The sequence below is a fragment of the Oryza sativa genome, chromosome 8 (genome assembly GCF_034140825.1).
Source record: "Oryza sativa Japonica Group chromosome 8, ASM3414082v1".
Classification (NCBI taxonomy): Eukaryota; Viridiplantae; Streptophyta; class Magnoliopsida; order Poales; family Poaceae; genus Oryza; species Oryza sativa.
The window spans coordinates 22,818,800-22,834,559 of NC_089042.1; the positions used below are offsets into that span (position 1 = coordinate 22,818,800).

General features: G+C 44.1%; 2 protein-coding genes and 1 pseudogene across 2 annotated transcripts; 1 reads left to right on the forward strand and 2 right to left on the reverse strand.

Moving 5' to 3' along the window:
• Window positions 1-407: 407 nt before the first annotated feature.
• On the forward strand, window positions 408-3,591 carry LOC136351597 (uncharacterized; annotated as a pseudogene).
• Window positions 3,592-7,845: 4,254 nt separating this feature from the next.
• On the reverse strand, window positions 7,846-9,945 carry LOC107277844 (F-box/FBD/LRR-repeat protein At1g13570). The gene is made up of 3 exons (XM_026020075.2): window positions 9,110-9,945; window positions 8,532-8,681; window positions 7,846-8,362 (listed from the first exon to the last, which is right to left on the reverse strand). Exons 1-3 carry the CDS (start codon window positions 9,929-9,931, stop codon window positions 8,258-8,260), a joined length of 1,077 nt encoding a protein of 358 aa, XP_025875860.1. The 5' UTR covers window positions 9,932-9,945; the 3' UTR covers window positions 7,846-8,257.
• A 2,786-nt stretch (window positions 9,946-12,731) lies between these two features.
• On the reverse strand, window positions 12,732-14,713 carry LOC4345772 (F-box/FBD/LRR-repeat protein At1g13570). The gene is made up of 3 exons (XM_015793343.3): window positions 13,861-14,713; window positions 13,460-13,609; window positions 12,732-13,272 (listed from the first exon to the last, which is right to left on the reverse strand). The coding sequence occupies exons 1-3, from the start codon at window positions 14,677-14,679 to the stop codon at window positions 12,985-12,987; spliced, it is 1,257 nt and encodes a 418-aa protein (XP_015648829.1). The 5' UTR covers window positions 14,680-14,713; the 3' UTR covers window positions 12,732-12,984.
• Between the last annotated feature and the right edge of the window lie 1,047 nt (window positions 14,714-15,760).

The following is a 15,760-nucleotide window of genomic DNA, read 5'->3' on the forward strand; positions in this document are numbered from 1 at the left end:
AGTTGGAGGCGGAGAGGGCGACGAAGAGAGGAGCGGCGCTAGGGAGGCGCGGCGCCGCCGTTGGAGGCGGAGAGGGCGACGGCGAGGGCCGCCTTAAGCGTCGCACGGCGGAGTGCGTGGCCGCGCAGGAGCAGGAGCTCGTCGGCGTTGTTAAATAGAGGAGCACAGGTAAGCTATTTTGAGCACTGTAGGCTCGATTTAAGTAGTTTTGTTATGGGGATTCTCTTGGATTTGGTGTTATTTAGTAGTTTTGTAGGACAATATTGTTGGATCCGATGGAATTTGGGGCTATTATATTTGCTAGTGGGGGGACAGGGATGTTTGGGATCTGTATGTAGGGGATTTAAATAAGCAGCGGGTTGATTGTTTACTAAAATGTGCATGCAGGACTGTTGTAGTTTGGTGTGATGGATTTGCTGGACAAACTAGTGGTTAGGTTCCATTTCAATGGGGAGTTTGTGACATCTGGGAGGGAGAAGAAGTATTGTGGGGGTAGAGAGGCATTGTCCTATATTGATAGAGATAAGATTTCACTGCCAGAGATATTTGGACACTTGCGAGACCACTGTAAGGTGATGGAAGGTACAATGTTGCATTGGTTGTTCCCTGGGAAGGATTTGAATAGTGGACTTAGAGCTTTGTTGGATGATACGGTTTGTAAGTTAATGGAAGATTGCATAGATGATTTAGGTGTGGCAGAGGTATATGCTGAAGAGCCAACCATAGTTGACCTATGTGACTCATCAGATGATGACAGCAGTTATGAGGCTGATGAGAGTGAAGATGATTCAGAAGAGATGGAAGTGGCAGAAGGTGGTATGGAGGGTACTGAAGATGCAGTAGCTCTTGAAGGAGGTGAAATTAGGACCAAGACAAATGAAGTTAGGAAGGGCAAAGCCATTAGTTCTGAAATTCCTGAGAACCGACTTGTGGTTTATAATTGTGACAATGATCCATTGGCAAGCCAGGCACCTTCAGAGAGTGAGTCTAATAGTGAGTACATTCCTGGAGATGATGCAGGGTCAGATGATGATGAGGAGATCATAGAGATAGAGAAGCACTACAAGGATATGAAGAGAAAGGTGAAGGCAGGACAGCTGGATAATTTAGATGATGTATATCTTGGAGGACAAGGATGGCAAAACATGAATAATGAAGCTGGTGGGGAAGGTGATGGCATTGCTGCTGAGAGCCCAGAGGATGAATCAATGGAGGAGATTGGCACAGATGGTGAGGTTAGCACTAAGGAAAACAAGTTCCCAAGATACAAAAAAAAGGTAGGGACTCCTTGTTTTGAACTGGGCATGAAGTTTAGCTCAAAGAAGCAGTTTAAGAAGGCTGTCACTAAGTATGCTCTAGCTGAGAGGAAGGTTATAAACTTCATCAAGGATGACTTGAAGAGGGTTAGGGCAAAATGTGATTGGGCAAGCTGTCCTTGGGTATGCTTGCTGTCCAAGAATACTAGGAGTGATAGCTGGCAGATAGTTACTCTTGAGAGCTTGCATGCATGTCCACCTAGAAGGGATAACAAGATGGTTACAGCAACTAGGATTGCAGAGAAGTATGGAAAGATTATCCTTGCCAACCCTGGGTGGAATTTGGCCCACATGAAGGCAACTGTCCAAGAGGAGATGTTTGGTGAAGCATCTGTTCCAAAGCTGAAAAGGGCTAAAGCTATGGTGATGAAGAAAGCAATGGATGCAACCAAGGGGCAATATCAAAAGCTATACAACTACCAGCTTGAGCTCCTTAGGAGTAACCCTGGCAACACAGTAGTTGTCAACAGGGAAATAGGCACTGATCCACCTGTGTTCAAAAGGATTTACATATGCTTGGATGCCTGCAAAAGGGGGTTTGTAGATGGGTGCAGGAAGGTAGTTGGCCTGGATGGCTGCTTCTTCAAGGGGGCAACAAATGGAGAGCTGTTGTGTGCTATAGGTAGAGATGCAAATAACCAGATGTACCCCATTGCCTGGGCTGTTGTGCACAAGGAAAATAATGAAGAATGGGACTGGTTCTTGGACTTGCTGTGCAGTGACCTCAAAGTGTTGGATGGAACTGGATGGGTGTTCATTTCAGACCAACAAAAGCTACATTATTATTGTGTTAACATTAATTTTCAAATGCTGCATGTTTGTGAGATGATAACTAAATGCAATTTTGTTTACAATGCAGGGAATCATCAATGCAGTTGAGAAATGGGCACCACAAGCTGAACACAGAAATTGTGCTAGGCACATTTATGCAAACTGGAAGAGGCATTTTAGTGACAAAGAATTCCAGAAGAAATTTTGGAGATGTGCTAAAGCTCCATGTAGGATGCTCTTCAACCTGGCAAGGGCAAAGCTAGCACAGGTGACACCTGCTGGAGCACAGGCCATACTTAATACCCATCCAGAACATTGGAGCCGTGCATGGTTCAAGTTAGGCTCAAACTGCGATTCAGTTGATAATAATATGTGTGAGTCATTCAATAAATGGATCCTAGAAGCAAGATTTTTTCCAATTATCACCATGCTAGAGACAATAAGGAGGAAGGTGATGGTTAGGATTTCAGAGCAGAGAAAGGTTTCTGCTAGATGGAACACTGTGGTCTGTCCAGGGATCCTAAAGAAATTGAATGTGTATATCACTGAGTCAGCATACTGTCATGCTATATGCAATGGAGCTGACAGCTTTGAGGTAAAACACCACACCAATAGGTTCACTGTGCAGCTGGACAAGAAGGAGTGTTCTTGCAGGTATTGGCAACTCTCTGGTCTTCCATGCCCCCATGCAATTGCATGTATATTTTACAGAACTAACACACTGGATGAGTTCACTGCTGATTGCTACAAAGTGGATGCTTTCAAGAGCACATATAAGCATTGCCTACTACCAGTGGAGGGCATGAATGCATGGCCAGAAGATGATAGGGAGCCACTGACTGCACCTGGGTATATAAAGATGCCAGGCAGGCCCAGAACTGAAAGAAGGAGAGAGGCTCATGAGCCAGCTAAGCCTTCTAAGGCATCAAAATTTGGCACCAAGGTCAGATGCAGGACTTGCAAGCAGGTTAGCCACAACAAATCAAGCTGTCACAAACACAATCCAGCTCAAACTGCAGGTGGCAGTTCACAGCAGGTTGCAACACCCAGCCACAATCTTGTACTGTCCAACACCCCCAGAGTTGTGCACAAAGTAGAAAAAGGAAGGCAACTGGCACCTTGACTACCACTACTTCAGCCTCTCAGTCAAAGGCAACCAAGCCGACAAAAAAGGTAAGCTAAATCAGCCATGCCATTTCATTGTGCATATTTTGATTTAAACTAATGTGTGCTTCATCTGATTCTACAGGCACAAATGGAGCCCCTCCAAATTGTCAGAGTGAATGCAAGGGCAAAAATTTCTACACCTTCTGGTGGCTCAGCTAGGGTTGATTTGCAGGCCAATGTTGCAGGCTCCAACAGCTCTACAAGTGCAGCTGTCACTGTTACTTCAGGGAAAGCATCTGTATCTGTTTCAGCTCAAGAACCTGCCAGGACAACTACAAAGAACAAAGCTAAAGTACCACTGCTTCTTCTCCCTCCATGGGAATCTGACAAACTATGATGCATTGTCATTTGTAATGCCAAGCTTTTAGGAATGCTGTGTATAGCAGCTCTGTGATGTAATGGCAAACTTTGAGCCAGCTATGATGTATTTTGTGCAAACTGAGACCTCTGTGATGTAATGCCAAACTTTAGGCCATCTATTATGTGTTTTGCGCAAACTAAGACCTATGTGATGTAATGGCAACCTTTAAGCCAATACTGTGATATGTTATTTGCACTGCTAATGTTTGTCTTCCAGATTTTCATTATATGCATGTGTGCTCAAAACATAACACTTGTTTAGTGAATGCATGTCTGCTGAGAAAGAATATTTGATGACATTTGTTACTCCAGATGCAAACCAGATTTGGTGACTGACAATGTGATGCAAATCAATTTTTGATGCAATGCCACATTTGAAGCAGCTCTGTTGACTGACATTTGGTTCCTGTGATGTTTCCTAATTTATATTGGCTACATTCTATCATACAAAACATAATTGCTGCATATTTGTACACAACACACATACATGACATTGCATTCAGCAATTTTGGCAAGACATTCAGAACTTCACATTTCATTGATAAATTTTTGCACCTCACAGTTCTGCCACACATTTTTTTTCCATCAAACATTGAGGCCATGCCCACACAATATCAGTTCTTGCCCAGCACTAATAGAATAACAACACACATACATGACAGGATGCACCAAATGAGCACAGTTCGCTCCTTCTCTAACCTACATTTGCTATCAATTAAAACAGCATTTTTCACATCCAACTCACTAACCAACTCCCTCACTAAAGCCAACTCCCTCCCAACTGAAGCAAACTCCCTGCATTGCTCTTCAGACTTCACACGAAGTTCCTCAACCTCCTTCACTGCATCTGCCTTCTCCCTCCTCAGAGAATGCACAGCACCTCGCAAATCATTCAACACCTCCCTCGGAAAGCTGCTTGTCGGGCCATCATGCCAAGCATAAAAATCGCAGCCCCCTTTCTGTGCGTCAAAAACCCTAATATTTAGGCCCCCAATCCGAAATAAAACCAATCCAAAATTAACACGGCAAATTCACTCACCCGAGCATTGCGGCACTTGAAATACCGACAACCAGGGTTGTCGACGCTCCAAGATATCCACCTCGCCGCCTTCAGTTCGCACCGACACAGCACCGCTGGTTCGTACTCGAACGGACCAACGCGATAGGGAATAGGCGAGCCATACGGTTGCCTGGCCGAAGACGACGACGACCCCTCACTCCTTGAGCTTCCCATCGCCGCTCCTCCGCCGTCCGAATCACGACGCCGCCGCCGTCCGAATCGCTGCAACCTACACGCCGAAAAGCTAGGGTTTCTGAAATGTGAGAGGATTGGCGCCGAATGCGCGAGAAGCCTTTATTCCCCAACGGCCGTGCTGACTCAGCGGTCAAAGCGCCACGTACGACAAGTCAAAGCGCCACGTCGGACTAAACCGCTAGCCATACTGCCTTAGGACGAAATTTGCACCGGTTTTGTAAGTTAAGGGACCCGTTGTATCTGGTTTTGCGGATGGAGGACGAAAATCGGATTCGTTGACAAGTTAAGGGACCTAAAGTGAACTTACTCCGTGGGGTGGAGCAACAGAGAGGACGTGAACTCGCAAAAGGCCCATGGGCTAATGGGCCAAGGCCGAAAGCTACTCTCAGCCTCGCCAGTTACCCATATTTCCAAGGAATAAGTTCACTTTAGTTCCCTCAATTTTTTTGCCGAGTCCGAAATTCGTCTCTTGAGTGCAAAACCGGGTAGAACGGATCCTTCAACTTACAAAACCGTGCAAACGAGGTCCCTTGGTAGTATTGTGCCTGGTTTTGGCTGATGTGGCGCCTACGTGGCTGCTTTGACTAGGTCTTCATCCCATGTGGCATCGACGTGGCGCTTACGTGGCAATATAAATAAAAAAATATAAAATCATGGGACCCACATGTCAGTTTCACACACCAAATAATAAAAAATGGCGGGACCCACGCGGGTCCCACATGTCATCCTTACTCCTCTCTCTTCTCTCTGTCCCCCTCTCTCAATCTCCCCTGCTCTGCAGTCTGCAAGAGAAGACCGGAGCGGTGGCGCGCGAAGTCGGCAGGGCGACGGCGGCCCGAGCGGCAGCGCGTGAAGCCGGCGAGGCGGCGGCGAAGAGCCCGCGGGAGTCGAGGTCGTCCGGGGAAGCAGTGGCGACGGCGGCCGGACCGGCGACGCGGCGGTGGGTGGGCGAAGCGGCGGCGGAGAGCCCACGGGAGTCGAGGTCGGGGGGCGGGGGGGGGGGGGGCGGAGCAGCGGCGGCCTTGGGAACGGCGCGTGGGCGCCGGAGTGGCGGCCTCCCTCCTCCCGGCCAATGCGCCTTGCTGCCTCGCGCCCAAGCCGGATGACGCCTCGATCTCCCGTGAGCCAGGGCGTGCATTGGGCGATGCCAAACCTACCAATTTTGTTCTTTGGAGTTCAGTTTTCCCTTAAATCCATCCTTTTGGAGTTCAGTTTTCCCTTAAATTTTGGCAAACCTACAAATTTTGTTCTTTGTCCTCAGGAAAGCTTGAAGCTTCATTGATATAAAAAAAAGAGAAATATTTTTTGCATGATGCGAAAGTACTTGTTCTGATTCTTGCAGAATCTGATATGATCATTGGCTTTGCAGGTGAAAACAAGACAGAGTTGCTGTGCTTCTCCTTGCAGTGAGTGATTAATTAGGGTTGTTAATGCCATGAACCAGTTCGTCCCTGATTGGAACACCACCAGCATGGGAGACAGCTTTGCACCATTAGGGTTCGTGCGTTCCTTAGATCGAAGCTGGAGATCTTTCCATGGATTGGAGGCGATCAGATGAGTGATTCTTTGGTTATTGTTGTTGCAGCGAAGACGACGGGCTCATCGAGCTGCTCTGGTGCAATGGCCACGTCGTCATGCAGAGTCAGGCGCCCGGAAGCCGCCGAGGCCGGAGAGGACGGCGACGGCGGCGATGGCGGAGGATGAGTCGGCGTCGTGGTTTCAGTACCCGGAGGAGATGCTCCCGCCGATGCCGCCGCCGCCGCCCTTCTCCACAACGCCCGCAGTCGCGGCCGTCTGCGCTCTATGGCCCCGCGCGTCGCCCGCTTCTGCCGACCGCCACTCGCCCTGCTCCATCAGCCGGAGAGAGAGAATGGATAGAGGGAGAGGATAGAGAGAAGAGGGAGGAGCGAGGATGATAGGTGGGGCCCAACGTGGGTCCCACCAATTTTTAATTTTTTGTGTGTGGAACTGACATGTGGGTCCCACGGGTTTTTATTATTTTTTCAGATTAAATTGCCACGTAAGCGCCACGTCATATTAAGACCGAGTCAAATTAGCCACGTAAGCGCCACGTCAGCCAAAACCGCCCTAAAAACCGCCGAGGGACATCATCTGCACCGGTTTTGATAGTTGAGGGGCCCATTATATCTGGTTTTCCGGTTGAGGGATGAAAATTAGAGTCGTTGACAAGGGACCTCAAATGAACTTATTCCTATTTCCAAATAAGTCATTTTAGCTTATTAGAAAATAAAAAAATTAATTTAAAGATACTTTTATATGTATTCTTAACGAGTTAAAAAGTCAATATAAAAACTATGTTTAAAATATCTTAAAATTAACTTCTAAAATAAGTTTCAAAATTTATATTTTGGCTTTGGCTTTGGTTTATTAGGCCAACCGATGGAGCCTTATGTTTCTTCCCACTGAATTTTCGCAAGAGTGGAGGAAATTCATAGCTCCAAAAAGAAAGTACAATTTTTTTTCTTCCGTTCTAATAGTAGTATTTTTTTTCTTCTTTCGTTCTTTTTGATGATTTTTTTTATCCATAATTCACCGGATAGCAGACGCCCGATTGGCCTGAGGAAGCTCAACTCTTATCATAACCAATTTTACTAGTCCGAAAGGAGGGTTGATGCAAGGTATATTAGATCATACTTTTACAAAAGAGAAAATGTTGAACCAGTACCACCAATTGGGCTGGAAATTACTTATAACCACCATAGCTTGCTTTGAGCCTGAGCATTCTACAAGGAAATGTTTTTAAACACAGGATTCCCCTATGGCAGGAACTACCATGGATGCTCTCTGCCCAGGTAGAACAAATGGGACAGCACAGCAGTACAGCACTGCCATCATGTGCTGGGATGCCCCTCTAGTGAACCATAATAAGATAACTAGAGCACAGTGATTCTAACTGAAAACCTCAATAATGGAAGGTAAAAGGGACTGAATCCTCATTCCTGAATTAATAACATTGGAAAGCACGATTCAGATCTCATTTCATCAAAATATATAGGCAAGATGTATGCCAGGCTGCCACGTACTCTTGCAGATGTCATACATAATACATTATACATGTTTACTGGAGATGCAACACATCTAGGCAGCTAGGGAGATATGCTTCCACTGAATACAAAGGACAGAAAGGAAAAAACAGGAGAAGTTCAGGTGCCCTGCAAAATCAAGCTAGCAGCCTGTAGCCAGTCATCCACGGATGAATCTGAGCCTAGCTAACGGCGATGCTCTTTTGTATTTTGCCATCTCTATGCATGCCTCCTGGTAAGATGGTATACCGCTAGAGGTAACACGAACACGGAGCTGTTCTAGCGATCTTGCTTTGGATAGGACAAACTTGATGAAGCACATCTCATTTGAGGAGCAGCTGATACTATGTAACCAGACATCGAAGTCTAGGGAAAATGTCGTCGCTTGTTTGCGCATTTGCGAATCCTTCGACAGTTCCATCATCCACTAAATCATCATAACAACCAACCTACCAAAAAAGAACACAATTGCAAATGTTGCAAATGGAAATCAATAACTCAACCAGACAAAATAAATCTTGTAACTGTTGCTTATTGAAAAGATGTGCAAAATCTTTTGAGTATTCACGATCGTGGAACTATAATATGTAAAGAACTTTCTAGGGTTTTCTATATTACCTCGATTTCAAGTTTTTCCAGGTTTGGGGCACATCTTAGTATAGAAAAAACCAATGAAGTACTTGAAATTTGGTCTAGACAAGCATGCAGGTCTAATGACCTCAAGTTCTGAAATGTGAATGAAAACCTCTCTGGTGGATTATCACTGAACTGCAAATCACAGTAATATGTTAGATTTGCTCTAGACAAGCAAGCAGGTCTAATGACCTCAAGTAATGCAATATGAATGAAAATCTCTCTGGTGGATTACCATTAAACTGCAGGTCGTAGTATATATATATATATATATATATATATATATATATATATATATATATATATATATATATATATATATATATATATATATATTGGTAAAAAGCAATGCAGGTGCAATGACCTGTCTGAAATGTGAACGAAAACATCTCCGGCGGATCACTATTGAACTCAAATTCGAGCTTACATTGAGATGCTCTAGTCTTAAGCAGTGGAGTAATACATAAAAATTGGAGATACTATAATACTAACTGTAAAGGACTCTCTAAGCTTCATGTTTATGAACTGTTTAAATTTAGAGAGTATATGGTGTAGTAAAGTACCTGATGCATAAGTGCATTGAAGTCGAGGCTCTCCACATGAGCAATCCCTTCCAAAGTTTTGCACAAGACTTGAGTGGTGACTTCTGAATCCAAGAAGATGACAGCATCCTCCAGACGCGGGAGCTCCCCTATCCTGCAGCCAAAATCCTGATCAACTGCCCAAATCCTAAGGGACCGGATGTTTGGTCCCCGGACGAACCACACCTCCGAGTGGTGGAAGCTGTGCACGTTGTCGAGAGACAATTCGAGGAGAAGCGGCGAGGCGGCGATCATCGCCTCCAGCTGCCTTTCCCCGTGTGGCGGGAGTTCGACCTCGGAGAGGGAGAGCTTGGTCAGCTTCAGGAACCCCACAAACGACGGCGGCTGCGGCGGTGGGAAGGTGCAACCCGCAAGGCTCAACGAGGAGAGCTCTAGGCAAGAGAAGATGCTGGGATCGAGGTTGTGCTTGCCTTCGATGATGGAGATCATCTCGAAGTAGAGGTGGAGGGACTGGACGCGCTTGCGGGGGAGGAGGCGGAGCCAGCGGACGGCGCGGTGGAACCAGCGCCGGGGGACTCGGAGGGTGACCGTACGGACGGGCGCGGCGGAGCGCTTCAGGACGGAGGAGATGGCGGCGGCGGGGTCGGAGGATCTGAAATCGAGGTCGAGGCCGCGAACTGAGCGCCATCGGCGGCGCCAGGCGTGGGAGAGGACGGAGGTGCGGACGACGTCGCGTACGCCGAGGCGGGAGATGATGTTGTCGACGATCTCCGGTGGGAGCGCGGCTAGGTAGTCCGGCTCTACCGCCGGTGAACGGCGGCGCTTGGCCTCTCCGGACGGCATTTCTTCGTTTTCTTTTTTGAGGCGACGATTGAAGTTCGCAATTGAGCGCCAAGAGAAAGCCCTCGTCCAAAATTTGGGCGCCAAAAGCCAGTCCAGACTGTCCAGTGCACGACGGTACGAGTGGGCCGTTGCTTGGGGAATTCGTTCGTCCCAAAACCCAAAAAAAAAACATAAGGGCTGTTCACTTTAATGTCATTTTCAATCATATCATTTTTTATAAAGTTACTAAAAGAATGTCTACGTTTATTTTATTGCTAAATTTGGTAATTACATAAGAAATCTTGTCAAAATTTTAGCAATAATAACAACTTGCCAAATTTTGTTAAGGTTTATTTTGGCTACAATCTGAACAGACGGAAATGCTAATGGGCGGGTGATCGCTCCCCCGTCCGCCCAGCGATCACCCGTCCGCCCTCTCCCCTATATTCGATACACTCCTCCCTCCTCTCCCCCCTTCCTCCTTCCCTTCTTCTCTTCCTATTACAGTACACCACACAATTTTATTTAAAAAAAACAAAAAGTTAGAAAAAATTTATGTATAGAATACTATATAAAAAAATTGAATTTAAATTCAAATTTGAATCGGCTATGTAAACTTTTGGCTTATAAACTTTGGGTCTATAAACTTTAGGTGTAAATATTTGAATTCAAATTCAAATTTGAATCAGATATAATTCAAATTCAAATTTGAATCGGGTATGTAAACTTTTGACTTATAAACTTTAGGTCTATAAACTTTAGATGTATAAACTTTAGATGCATAAAAATACTATATATAGAAAATATTTGAATTAAAATTCAAATTTGAATCAGATATAATTCAAATTCAAATTTGAAACGGGTATGTAAACTTTTGACTTATAAACTTTGGGTCTATAAACTTTAGGTGTATAAACTTTAGATGTATAGAAATACTATATATAAAAAAATTTGAATTCAAATTCAAAATTTGAATCGGATATATAAACTTTTGACTTATAAACTTTGGGTCTCTAAACTTTAGATGTGTAAACTTGAGGTGTATAAACTTTAGGTGCATAAATTTACTAAAATAGGAAAGTAATACGGTGCCAAAAAAGAAACCAGGTGGAGGGAGAGAGAGGGGAGGAGATCAATCGCTACCCCCATCTCCAGGCGATCGATCGCCCATTAGGATCCCCCTGAACATGCCCTTAACTTAAACAGGGATGTGTCATGTGACCTCTCTGAATATAAATCTAAAAAAAAATTGTTGTACTAGAAGTCATATCATCTCAAAGATTGAGCTTTTTTTTGAAAGGAGTACTTATGGCATGTTTAGTTGGTGAAATGAAATTTTTTTTGTGTTAAATCAAACGTTTGACCGGATGTCGGAAGGAGTTTTCGGACACGAATGAAAAAACTAATTTCATAACTTGCCTGAAAACTACGAGACAAATCTTTTGAGCCTAATTAGTCCGTCATTAGCACGTGTATGTTATTGTAGCACTTTATGGCTAATCATGGTCTAATTAGGCTCAAAAAATTCATCTCGCGATTTACATGTAAACTGTGCAATTGGTTTTCTTTTTATCTATATTTAATTCTTCATATATGTGTCAAAGATTTGATATGATGTTTTTGGGAAAAATTTTTGGGAACTAAACAGGGCCTTAACATTGCCATAAGATAGTTTGCAGTAATGAACAGTGATATAATTATAACATATCATCTGTGATGAAATGGGGTTCCCAGAAGGTTGACCTTTCCAGCTTAAAGGTTGATGAGAACAATAAGCGGAATACATCAACTTAATGTTGATAAAATGCAGAGGAAAAATTGCAAACCTTGTCATTCACATCTTTTTTTTCCAACTCAAGATGTAAACAATGACACGTAAATTGTATTTTGATTAACTCTTATACTACCTCCGGGTTAGTAATACATGTCATCTTGGATGAGGCTATTATTCAAATTAAAAAAATTAAACTAGAAATAACATCTGAAATATTTATCTTATAAAAAACACTTTAATGAAATAATATATTTATTGATATGTCTACATATATTGTAATAAAAAATAATGATCAAAGTTGCTATTTGAAAACTACGTCATTATCTAAAATGATAAGTATTATCAGCCTTTAGAGGGAGTATAACAAATTAGCAAATGATATGAGGATAGAAGATTAATTTTCTGATCGTATTTATAAATGGACTGGTAAGGTCATTAACTCATTATTGATTACATCGAATTAGATGTTTTTATTTATTTTTTTTGAAGAGGCCTATAATTAAATAGACAAATACTCCCTCCATACTCGTATAGGGAGTCGTTTTGGATAGCGACACGGTCTCCAAAACACAACTTTAACTTCTTGTTTTTATAAAAATATTTATTGAATATACTTTTATGAAAGTATTTTTCAAGACAAGTCTATTCATATATTTTTTTACATTTTTAAACTCAACAACTTAAAAGTTATTTATGATTTATATTCTCAATGTTTGACTTAAACATTGTTCTAAACGACTTTTTTTACGAGTACGGAGGGAGTACGTGTGCCCCAGCTGCAAATGGTGATCAGTTGCACCTTCTGAGCTTGATCAAGTCACGCAACTACATCATTTGAATGAAAAGAAATGATATTATGGTGAAAAATGATGAAGAAACAGAGTGGCATAAGCTTTTAATTATTCCAAAATCACCATTTTGTTATTCTCATTAGTGAAATATGGATGGAATTTGAAGGCAGAAATTCAGAATATGATCATAAACAACCTTGCAATTAGGGTAAAGAGATAACTAAAGCACAGTGATTCTAACTGAAAAACCTGAAGATTGGAAAAGTAAAAGGGATTGAATCCTCATTCGGGAATTAATAACAATGGGAAGGCATTATTTAAACTTCATCAAAATATATAGGCAAGCAGTATGCATTACCTACATAGGCACACTATTGCAGATGTCATGCATGTTGCCTGATGGAAATTCAACATCCACACAGTTCAACAGAGATATCTTTCACTGAATACAAACAATGGGATGAAAAAGCATGAGAAGTTCAGGTGCTCTGCAAAGTCAAGCTAGCCAGTCATCCACGGATGAGTCTGAGCTTAGCTAACGGCGATGCTCTTTTGTATTTTGCCATCTCTATGCATGCCTCCTGATAAGATAACCTACTGGAGGTGACACGAACAGAGAACAGTTCTAGCGATCTTGCTTTGGATAGGACAAACTTGATGAAGCACATCTCATTTGAGGAGCAGTCAATACTATGTAACCAGACATCTCGAAGTCTAGGGAAAATGTCATCACTTGCTTGTGCGTTTGCGAATCCTTCGACAGATCCAGCATCCACTTCATCATCATCACAATCAACCTACCAAAGGAAGAACATAATTTGTGAATTGCAAATGTTATAAATGCAAATAAATAACTCAATCAGCCAAAACAGATATTGGAACTCTCTGCTTATTGAAAAGATCCGCGAATTGTTTGCGCATTCACGATCTAGCCATCTAGGAACCATAATATGTAAAGTAACTTTCTGGGGTTTTCTACATTACCTCGATTTCAAGTGTTTCCAGGTTCGGGGCACTTCTAAGTATGCAAAAGACCCAAGAAGTACTTGAGATTTGATCTAGACAAGCATGCAGGTCCAACGACCTCAAGTTCTGAAAAGTGAATGAAAACCTCTCCGGTGGGTTACCATTGAACTGCAAATCACAATAGTACATTAGATTTGGTCTAGACAAGAATCCAGGTGTAATAACCTCAAATGTGAATAAAAACCTCTGGTGAATTACCACTGAATTTAGATTCGAGTTTACATTGAGCTGCTCTAATTTTTACCCACTAGTGAGTATAAAAACTGTAAAAGGATTTTAAGTTTCATGGTTTGCTAACTGTTAATTAAAAATTTGGAGGGCACGGGACGCACGGTGAAGCAACTAGCAAAGTAAAGTACCTGGTCTGTAATTGCATCGAATCCAAGAGTCTCCGCATGACTAATCCCTTCCAGAATTTTGCACAAAACTTCAGTCTTGATGGCCGACGCGAAGACGATGGCGTGCTCTAGCCGCGGGAGCTCCCCTATCCTGCAGCCATAATCGTAATCCGTCCAGATCCAAACGGACCGGAGGTTTGGTCCCCGGATGAACCACCTCTCCCAGTGATGGAGGCTGCGCACGTTCGAGAGAGACAGCTCGACGAGAAGCGGCGACGCGGCGATCATCGCCTCCAGCCGCCTCCCCCCGTGGCGCGGGAGGTCGATCTCGGAGAGGGACAGCTTGGTCAACTCCGGGAACCCCACAAACGACGGCGGCGGCGGCGACGGCGGGAAGATGCAGCCCTCGAGGACCAGCGTGGTGAGCTCCAGGCAGGAGAGGATGCTGGGGTCGAGGCTGGGCTTCTCGCCGAACACGAACTCGAAGTGGAGGTCGAGGGACTGGACGCGCTTGCGGGGGAGGAGGCGGAGCCAGTGGACGGCGCGGCGGAACCGGCGACCGGGGACTCGGAGGCCGAGCCCGCGGACCGGCGCGGCGGCGCGCTTCAGGACGGAGGAGATGGCGGCGGCGGGGGCGGAGGATCTGAAGCTGAGGTCGAGGCCGCGGACGGACTCCCAGCGGCGGCGCCAGGCGCGGGAGAGGGCGGAGGTGCGGACGACGTCGCGTATGTCGAGGCGGGAGATGATGTCGTCGACGATCTCCGGCGGGAGGCCGGCCAGGAAGTCCGGCTCCGCCGCCGGCAAACGGCGGCGCTTGGCCCTATATTCTTCGCGCGGCATTTTTCCCTTTTTGGGTCGCCGTCGATTTTACTTCGCAAATCGCATTTGAGCCCGGGCTTTAAAAGCTAACCAAAATATTTTGCCGCGAAAGCACGATCTTAGCCACATTTTTCGCGGGAAAGAAATTGTTCCCCAAAAATTTTCGGCGGTCAAAAACCAGTGACACAAACTCCGAAAAGCATGATGGGCGATCACCCCTCCTCCACCTCCACGTGATTTTTTTTACACCACATTACTTTTCTATTTTAATAAATTTATATACCTAAAAATTATACACCTCAAGTTTACACATTCAAATTTTATACACCTAAAGTTTATATATCCGATTCAAATATGAATTTGAATTTAAATATTTTTTATATATAATATTTCTATACATCTAAAGTTTATACACCTAAAGTTTATAAGCTCAAAGTTGATAGTAGTAAGTCAAAAGTTTATAAATCTGATTCAATTTTTTATATATATATAGTATTTTCATACATAATTTTTTCTAACTTTATCTTTTTATAAAAAAATATGATGTAGTAGGAAGAGAATAAGGGGAGGAGGAAGGAGAAGAGGAGCGCGTTAGGGGGGATGGCCGGATGGGGGTGCCCATTAGCAACCCCCACAAACCCACAACTCACAAATAATATACTATCTTCATCTCAAAATATAACTAGCTAGGACAGGATGCGAGATATAGGTATATTATTATAGTACAGGGGAAGTAATCGCTTGTACTCCATCTACACGCCTACGACGATCCGGAACTTATCATTGGCGAATCCGATTCTGCTTCGAGTTGGTGCTCTTCTGATCCGATTCGGATTCGAGCTCGAGCCCCTTATATCGAGGCATCGTCACGGCAGCTCAGGCAGTCAAGCTCTCAGCTCAGACGAGAACTCAACAACTCGAGCAATCACACCGGTTCACCGTCGTCGTTGCTCTAGCGCCGCCGCCGCGAGCTCGCCCGCGTCATCATGCCGACACCGTACGCTCCGCAGCAGGTGAGGAAGCAGGGGCGGATCCCACGTGATTCATGGGTATTCACCTGAATACCCATATAATTTAAAAAAAAATAACTATATATAGGTAT

Coding starts and splice junctions, on each gene's coding strand:
- LOC107277844 (XM_026020075.2), bottom strand. CDS start 9,931: ATGCCGTCCGGAGAGGCCAAGCGCCGCCGTTCACCGGCGGTAGAGCCG. Junction 8,682..9,109: donor TCAATGCACTTATGCATCAG/GTACTTTACTAC, acceptor TGTGATTTGCAG/TTCAGTGATAATCCACCAGA. Junction 8,363..8,531: donor TGGAAAAACTTGAAATCGAG/GTAATATAGAAA, acceptor CTTTTTTGGTAG/GTTGGTTGTTATGATGATTT.
- LOC4345772 (XM_015793343.3), bottom strand. CDS start 14,679: ATGCCGCGCGAAGAATATAGGGCCAAGCGCCGCCGTTTGCCGGCGGCG. Junction 13,610..13,860: donor TCGATGCAATTACAGACCAG/GTACTTTACTTT, acceptor TGTGATTTGCAG/TTCAATGGTAACCCACCGGA. Junction 13,273..13,459: donor TGGAAACACTTGAAATCGAG/GTAATGTAGAAA, acceptor TTCCTTTGGTAG/GTTGATTGTGATGATGATGA.